The 9,261-nt window shown below is 42.5% G+C and overlaps 1 protein-coding gene across 1 annotated transcript in view; it reads left to right on the top strand.

Annotated features, from left to right (window-relative positions):
* The first annotated feature begins 4,076 nt into the window (after window positions 1-4,076).
* VEGFC (vascular endothelial growth factor C) overlaps window positions 4,077-9,261 on the top strand; it is a 117,192-nt gene continuing 112,007 nt past the window's right edge. Inside the window, exon 1 of the mRNA XM_012507985.2 lies at window positions 4,077-4,820. Within this exon, the coding sequence (XP_012363439.2) occupies window positions 4,677-4,820 (144 nt within the window). The 5' untranslated portion in view covers window positions 4,077-4,676. The remainder of the gene's footprint in view (window positions 4,821-9,261) is intronic.

The raw sequence follows: 9,261 nt of genomic DNA, 5'->3' as shown, positions 1-9,261 counted from the left end.
GTGGAGAATTGAGTAAGATTGGGCAGAGTTCATGATCTAGTAGTTTAGGATTGGTTAACACCTACCTGTAAGTGAGAGTGTGGGTAAGAAAACTGTCATTTATAAGCAGGCTGTGTACCAGAGTCAGAATATTATTGTCTTCGATATATTGTTTTGCCAGCATTTCCTGAAGCAAACACTGAATTTAAATACTGGATTGCAGTCTTATCTTTTCCAGGCTAATGTTTCCTAGAAGAAACAACTAAGTCACGTGTACATAACTGGTTCATAGTTTTACCTAAGTCATGTTCATAGCTGATCTCAATTCTTAAAGCCTATGATTTTAATATCAGAAAAAGTAGAACTTCAAATAAAAATATCAGAAGTTAAAAATAAGACATTATATACTACTAAGAAAAAAATTAGATCAAAATGATATAGTATCCCATTATGTTAAAAAATAACAGAAAGAACTACAGTCAGAAACAGAAAAACATGTCAACAATTATAACTGGAGATTTTAACGTCATTCCCAAACAAGATTTGAATATTATAATAAGCTCAAAATTAATACCCAACAAAAATAAAGCACACACAGAATTAGTTGCAATGATCAGCCATGTCCAGGACTACAAAGAAAGCCTGAATGCATTTCTAAAAGCAACATCATTTATAGCAAAAATTAAATATAATAAAATTAGAAATTGATAAAAATCATATATCCCTAAACTAAGAAAACACAAATAACTTTTGGGTTAAAAATATAAACAAATTAAGATATATTTGCAACTGTTTGCCAAAGGAAGCACTACGTGTCAAAATTGAGAAATACAGATAAAGCAGAATTTAGACAAAACTTGTATTTTATTGATCGACTGATTGATTGCAGAGATGGGGTCTTGCTGTGTTGCCCAGGCTGATCTCAAAGTACCTTCAAGTGATCCTCCTTCCTCAGCCTCCCCAAATGCTGGGATTACAGATGTGAGCCACCACACATGGCCCAAAACTTGTATTTTTAAACTAAAAAGAAGAAAAATGAACTAAGCATTCAGCTAAAAATGCTTGAAATGAAGCAACAAAGTAAAACTAACAAAGCAAGAAGGTAGGGAATAACAAATGAGAAATAAAGTAGATGGTCAGAATGGATATTAGAGAATGTACAATGGATATATTATCATCATTATTTTGCCGTCCAAAGCTATCATCTCCCATATCTACTTGGGAGGCTGAGGCAGGAGAATAGCTTGAACCCAGGGGTTGCAGTGAGCTGACATGGCGCCACTGTACTCTAACTGCACTCCAGCATGGGAGACAGAGCGAGACTCCATCTCAAACAAACAAACACACACACACACACACACAAAACACAAAAAACAAAACCTATCATCAAAGAAAATGAAAACTCAATATGTAAAAGAGGTGTTATTCTGGCTGGGGCCCTGCTACCTCTCTTTCTCCACTGACTGAGCGATGCTTTTTGAAAAACCAGATTTAGAAGACCTGTTGTAAAATAGTTCTTGCATGAAGCTGGTGATGAACTCACAAACCAGTGAAAAGGATTTTCTCAACCTTTAAAATCTGCTAGTGGCAAAAAGTGTTTCCAGGGGGTAAGGAAGAAAAAAAACAAAAAGTCCTGAGCAACTATTCGTTTTTACCTTAAGACATTCTTTGTGTGTGTGTGTGTGTGTGTGTTATTTTTTTTTTTTTAAGTAGAGACGGGGTTTCACCGACGTTTGAAAATATTTATCATGGTCTCCCTAAGATGGACGGTGTTAGCCAGGATGCTCTCAATCTCCTGATCTCGTGATCCACCTGCCTCGGCCTCCCAAAGTGCTGGGATTACAGGTGTGAGCCACCGTGCCCGACCAACCTTAAGACATACTTAAACAACTACTGCATGATTGTTTTTGGAGACCTTTTTTTATTCAAGTAAACTTTTTGCCAGCATTTTCTGATTCAAAATATAGCAGCAGGAAGATAACATTTTTGTGAGAAGTTTGAATACAGCTTACTGCTGTATTTAAATAATACAGTAGTTAATATGATATTAATATATTTTGGATATATTTTGAGTTTGTTGATTTTCCAGTTTTCACCCACTGCTAGGCCTGTGGGTGTTGGAAATGCCTGTGGTTCTCAATTTTGTTTGCCTATTAGAATCCTGATGTCCAAGCCTTACTCCAGTTAGACCAGTTAAAGCAGAAAGGCAGAAGGTGTACTCAAGCATCTGTTTTTTCAAAATCTCCTTTTGTGATGCCAAGTGCAATCAAAGTTCAGAATCATTGTAATAGCAAATGGTTGAATGGAAACTCCACCTTCTATTCAAATCCTACCCCAGTCTGCCCTTAGCTGTTCTCTTTTCACAGATCTATCAGTGTCTGAAGATAACTATGGCAGGCTGATCAAATATGCATAGAGCAGGAAGACAGCAAGAGAGTGATACACTGACCATGTTCCAAATCACAAAACATCTCAACAGGCTGGATCATGGACCGAGTCTGATGGGATGGAATTTCATAAAGATACATAAAAAAGCATCTTGGATACAGTAAACTTAACTCCACAAATACAGGGCAATTTAGACGTGACTAAGTAGCAGTACACATGAAAAATTATTGAGGAATTTTGTTGACTTTAAGGGTAGTGTGAGTCAACACTGTGATTTGGCTGCCAGAAAATAAACTCAATCCAAGGCTGTGTCAACAAAGGCATACTGTCCATTCTGCATGCTCATTACAGCACTAAGTACTGAGCCATGTTCTCAACCGCATACTTCATGAACATGGAAAGCTAACAGTATGGTTAAGGGGGGAAACTGGAACTGTCATCTTGGGGAATAAAAGGGATATTTAGCCAGGAGTAAAGTTAGCTTAGGGAGACCATGATGAATGTTTTCAAAATATTTGAAAGACTCAGTTGTGGAAGTGAGATTAGATTTATTGTGTAAAACTCCAGGAGTCAAAAGCAATAGAGAGATGGAAGGAAATGCTTTTCAGCAGTGTTGCTCATCAGTAAAGGGAGTGAACAGCCACACAGAATGGAAGCTTCCCTGTCCTTTGAGATATTTAAGCCTTCAAGTAAATTATGGGTGAGGAGTTTCAAATCTTCTAGAGTTGAACCAGATAAGAAAGTCTCTTCTTCCGGTAAGATGTTATGGACCTATAACATCAGTGTACTTAAAAGTAGATTGGGAGTGAAAGGCAGACTTTTGATGTTCTGTACACTGTTGAACCCCCTTAGCGTGGTCCTCTGTAACGTGCTCACCCTGCCCCAAGGAGGCAGCTAGCCAATGCCACCAGCCCAACGGAAACCCCAGTGCTTTTCCAATGGGGAAATGCAGTCACTTTTCTTCGGATGTTACATCCTTTCTGGAATATGTCTCACACACATCTCTATCACCCCCTTTTTCAAGTAAACCAACTTCTTGCAGAAGCTGACAATGTGTCTCTTTACTCTCCACGAAGAGTCTGGCCCTTCTCTTCACCTGTCAGAAGTTTAGGATTCCAAAGGGATCACTAGCATCCATCCCAACAGCCTGCACTGCATCCTGAGAACTGCAGTTCTTGCGTCATCAGGCAACTTTCAACTACACAGACCAAGGGAGAGAGGGGACCCCTCCGAGGTCCCATAGGGTTCTCTGACATAGTGATGACTTTCTCTTGGAACTTTTAGAACCCCCAGGACATTGCCAAACTTTGAGCAGGGCGCCGGGGGCCAGGCGTGCGGGAGGACAAGAACTCGGGAGTGGCCGAGGATAAAGCGGGGGCTCCCTCCACCCCACGGTGCCCAGTTTCTCCCCGCTCCACGTGGTCCAGGGTGGTCGCATCACCTCTAAAGCCGGTCCCGCCAACCGCCAGCCCGGGGACTGAACTTTCCCCTCTGCCGGCTCCCCGCAGGGGACGGGGGCGGAGAGGGAGAGATCCAGAGGGGGCCGGGGGAGGTGGGGCCGCCGGGGAGGAGGCGAGGGAAACGGGGAGCTCCAGGGAGACGGCTTCCGAGGGAGAGTGAGAGGGGAGGGCAGCCCGGGGTCGGCACGCTCCCTCCCTCGGCCGCTTTCTCTCACATAAGCGCAGGCAGAGGGCGCGTCAGTCATGCCCTGCCCCTGCGCCCGCCGCCGCCGCCGCCGCTCAGCCCGGCGCGCTCTGGAGGCTCCTGCGCCGCGGCGCTCCCGGGCCCCGCCGCCGCCAGCCGCCCCGCCGCCCTCCTCCCGCCCCCGGCACCGCCGCCAGCGCCCCCGCCGCAGCGCCCGCGGCCCGGCTCCTCTCACTTCGGGGAAGAGGAGGGAGGAGGGGGACGAGGGCTCTGGCGGGTTTGGAGGGGCTGAACATCGCGGGGTGTTCTGGTGTCCCCCCCCCGCCTCTCCAAAAAGCTACACCGACGCGGACCGCGGCGGCGTCCTCCCTCGCCCTCGCTTCACCTCGCGGGCTCCGAATGCGGGGAGCTCGGATGTCCGGTTTCCTGTGAGGCTTTTACCTGACACCCGCCGCCTTTCCCCGGCACTGGCTGGGAGGGCGCCCTGCAAAGTTGGGAACGCGGAGCCCCGGACCCGCTCCCGCCGCCTCCGGCTCGCCCAGGGGGGTCGCCGGGAGGAGCCCGGGGGAGAGGGACCAGGAGGGGCCCGCGGCCTTGCAGCGGCGCCCGCGACCCCACCCCTGCCCCCGCCAGCGGACCGGTCCCCCACCCCCGGTCCTTCCACCATGCACTTGCTGGGCTTCTTCTCTCTGGCGTGTTCTCTGCTCGCCGCTGCGCTGCTCCTGGGTCCTCGCGAGGCTCCCGCCGCCGCCGCCTTCGAGTCCGGACTCGACCTCTCGGACGCGGAGCCCGACGCGGGCGAGGCCACGGTAGGTTTGCGTTAGGGTTTGCGGAGGACCCGAGAGTTTGCGTTAGGGTTTGCGTTAGGGTTTGCGGCGGACCCGAGAACCTGCGCGGGGGAAAGTGTGTGTGCTTTAAGCTTGTGTACGTGGGATCCAAAGTTACTGAGCTCAGTGCACGCTGCTTTGGAGAAAAATCTTCTTCTTCTTTTTAAAGAGAAAGTTGTTACTAGAGAGGCGAGCAAGTTACACGAGTGAAGGGCCCGGAGAGGTGCCCAGTGAGAGATCCCGTAATCTATTTCAGACTGGTTTCCTCTCGGGCAACCAAGGGGTCTTGAACCCTGCCCAGTCAGCGGGGCTCTGGAGAGTATGAGTTCATTTTGGTCGGGAAATGCTCGTTTCTTTCCCCAGCTGATTCATGGGACTCCAAACAGATTCTGGGACACTGGTGATCAGTCAACGCAGCCTTACTTTCCTGGAGTGTTCATATTCTGCGGAGCACCAGGCGCTGTGAGCGACTTTAGAAAAAAAGTGTCAGGGACTTTAGTAACCAGGCTCCAGGGCTTTCAGAGTTCACTTGAAGTTGGTCAGACTTGAGATGTAACAGGAGATTAGAGTCATTAGATCACAATCAAGCAATGCAAGGCTTGTTTCAGCTTTATAAGCTCTTCATTCCTAAAATCTGGTCATGAGATACTGAAAACTAAGTTGTTTTTTTTTTTTTCTTGTTTGGGTTTTTTGTTCTGTTTTCTTTTAAAAAAGAGGTGTTTAATCCTTTGCCTGAAAATGTTGCCAAAATTCTTTTGAGGCATCCTGATTTTCAAAAAGGATTTGTGTTTGTTCCTGGCTTCTTACTGGCTCTTCTAAAAGAGTATATCTTTATCTAAAAAGTTCATACCTGCCATAACCATATAGAGTATGCTTAAGAGAGTTCCTAAAGAAGTTATATTCGACATTTCAGTTCAAACACTTGCAGTACCCCTTGCTGGAACTATACTGCAGTAGTTTATTTCAACTGGTGGCAAATGGAGAGGTACCTGTGGTGTGTTACAGTCAACTTTAATTTGACTATTGATTAACACACACACAATGTGTAGAAAATAAATAGCCTTATAGTTTGAAGTATTTTATTTATATTTATATTTTGAAATACACTTAAAGATTGAGAAGACTAATTTTTGGAAATCAAACTACCTTTGTATTTAAATTTTGGGAAAACATTAAAATGTTGGAATGTGTAATAATTTAATATAGGGGTTAAAGGAATGCCTCTTGAGTAAAAACAATATAAATGAAATAGAACAGACTGCATTCTGTGAATCGCAAAAATAATTTTCAGTGCCTATACTTACATTGCCATAACTATAGTGATGAAAATATCTTTCTGTTCTTAAATACCGCAGAAATGTAATAATTGGCTCAATAACGCTTCTGATAATTTGAGTCCTTGATTTTGCAGTACCTATTTGCTATTTCTGCAAAGTCAAAACTAGTAAAAGTATGATTTAGTAAGGCAACATCTCTGTGTTGGCTATGGTCACTTACTTTGGTTTACAGTAAGAAAATGTGCAGTAGAAAGTAAAATGAGAAACATTCCCTAATAAGCCAATAGCCTGTATGAGTGTCACTCACTGCTGGGTGAGTCTAGAATTAATGTACCCTGAGAGTGTGTGTGTGTGTGTGTGTGTGTGTGTGTGTTTACATGTGTTATGTATAGGAGGTGTGGGATTGGAGCATAAAAAAGTTAACTTATTTTTAACTTTCAAAAGTGTCTTCATTGGTGATGTAAAATTTGCCATTGGTGATGTGGCAAATTTTACCATTGCCGTGAAAATCACTATGCATTTTTATTCGCAAATGTTGCTTTTCATATTTAACCATTTTTATATTCTGTATGGTGAATATGGGTTAGTATTCTGCATGTGATGTGGGTTCTTTTCCCATGTGATGAAACATCATTTCCCATATGAAACATTATCTCTGAGTTCCACAGACAGCAAAGCTGTATTTCATTGCTCCATCAAAGTGTCATTCCCCAGTGGGTGAATAGAGCCTTGACAGGGCATGTGTCATTAATGCGTTCAGTGAAACTGTTGTGTCCTTGCTATGAAACATGTCACACAACTGCCAAGAAACTGATGTGAAGACTCTATGTCTCTCCCTAGTGGCCTGTACAAGCGCCTCATTTAGATTTAAGCACTAGAGAAGAACTGGGGAGAAATCAATAGTTAATTTTCTATAACTACATGAACCCCAAGAAAATATTTCAGAAGGTAAACAGAAGATGTTAAATATCTATAATCCCAATAGATGCAATTTTTTCATAACTTTCACCTAGGAACTTTTTTAATATTTAAAAAATCGAAAATAGCACACAAGTTATGAACCAAGGTTAGCCATCCAGCCCTTCAGCCCACCCGTAAAGCCATACAAAAGATTGTAGGTAAAAATCACAAATAGAATGAAGATCTCCTTATTCCTTGACTTATATTTGCATTTACTGGATTCCTATTTCTAGTTATTTGTGGTTGCATGACTTACTGTAAAGTCTTAAAATGTTTCTCTGAAGGATGTTAACACAAACAAGAGAGTGTCAAAAAAGTAAGGCAGGCAAAAGTAAAATTAACTGGACATGATGGGAACAAAAGAGAATAGCAAGTCCAAAGCTGTTCTATTTACAGTTTTTCTTATAGTATATGACCGAGTATGTTTGTCAACATCCACTCTTATAAGAGATTTCTGACATTCCTCTGAGTGATGCTGGTTATATGAGGTTTTAGATATAGAAAGTTCAAGTCATCTTTCATTTTGATTTCCACTCCATTATATTCTTCTGAACTATGAATATCTGATTGGTAGCTATTTATTCACAAGACAGTTATCAAAATTGCTTCATACAAAGCAGTTAATTAATTAGTGGCATATGCCTAAGACCCATCGATCTCTAATCCTGTCCTTTTAAGTTGAGTTGAGAAAGACGGAGGGTAGTTGATTTAGATTTCATTTTGGACTTCCAGTTCTGGTTCCGGTTCCTCTTGAGAGGAAAGTCCTGGCCTCCTAGTTATCTCCATGTGTCCAACCTGGAATGCTGTTTCTCAGCTCTTGCTGGGGTTTTCACCAACAGAGGTACTGGCGTGAGACTAATGAGGGTTTCCCGAATCCCTGGGACTGTGCTTGCCTGCTTGCCTTTGGCAGTCCTGGGGTTCTTACTGAGAGTAGGACTTTATAATAATTCTCTGTGATATTCATAACGTGTTATGCACTTTGCAAAGAGCTTTGCAAATTAGTTTTGTTTTTCACTGCACCTCCATAATATGGACATTATTTTATTTCATTAAGGATGATGAACCCAAGATTTGAATGACTTAACCAGGAAAAAGAATAGATTTTTTTTTCCTTTTTTTCTTTTAAAAAAAGTTTTATGGCATATACAGACAGTCCCCGACTTAGAATGGTTCTCTTTAGGACTTTTGGACTTTACAATGGTGCAAAGTCGATACACATTCAGTAGAAACCATACTTCAAGGTTTGAATTTTGATCTTTTCCTGGGCTAATAATATGCAGTAAAATACTTTCTCTGGATGCTGGACAATGGAAGTGAGCTGTGACCAGTCAGCCGTGTGATCATGAGAGTAAACAACAGGTACTCTACTGTATATTAAATGTATTTTCAACTCAGGGGGAATTTGTCAGGATGTAGCCCCATCGTAAATCGAGAAGCATGTGTGTTTTAGAGAAATGTGGTAATGGGTTTGGGCCTTTGGGCCTGTGATTCAGACTCCTTTCAGCCCCTCTGCTGGTCTCCTTTGGCACACTATAGCAGCATGCAGGAAGGCAGAGAAAAGCACTGTGTGTGACTTTGCAGTTAGGGGCACCTTGTTGCATTTATTTAGGTCCTAATTCCCCACAACGGGACAAACGGAAATAAACCCAGACTTTCTTCCAGGCTTTACCACATGGTGTTCGTTTGACTAAAGATAAATTATAAATGACCTAATCCATGGTAATATTGTAAGAACGACTGCTTAACTGGAGGCTTAACAAGATTTTCTGACAGTTTTTCAAAGTTGTGCTAAAGTAACTTCAGTGAAAGATTGTGATTTTACCTCTGCCAAATGACCTTTCACAAATAGGTGGATTTGGAAAGAACAAATTTAAGTTGGCAGAAGCATTATACTTCCTCTGACTTCTGAGCATATATTGTTTCACCTTTCACCAGTTACATCATTCCCTGTAGAGTGCATTTTATAAATACTATATGAGTCTACCTTTTGTTACAAACACATATTTGTAAGTACAGATTTGTATAAATTGTGGATTAAGGTATCATTGATTTTTCTCATTAGAAAAAACAGATATAGCAGAGAACTTTAAACAAGAAGAGATGCTGATGAGTTTGATTTATAGTGTAATTATAAAATTTACTATAAATATTTTAGGTTTGTGTAATTGTTTTTCTGAAACTTACTA

This window comes from Nomascus leucogenys, chromosome 7b, assembly GCF_006542625.1.
Source record: "Nomascus leucogenys isolate Asia chromosome 7b, Asia_NLE_v1, whole genome shotgun sequence".
Taxonomy (NCBI): Eukaryota; Metazoa; Chordata; class Mammalia; order Primates; family Hylobatidae; genus Nomascus; species Nomascus leucogenys.
This window is presented reverse-complemented; position numbering and strand designations above follow the sequence as displayed.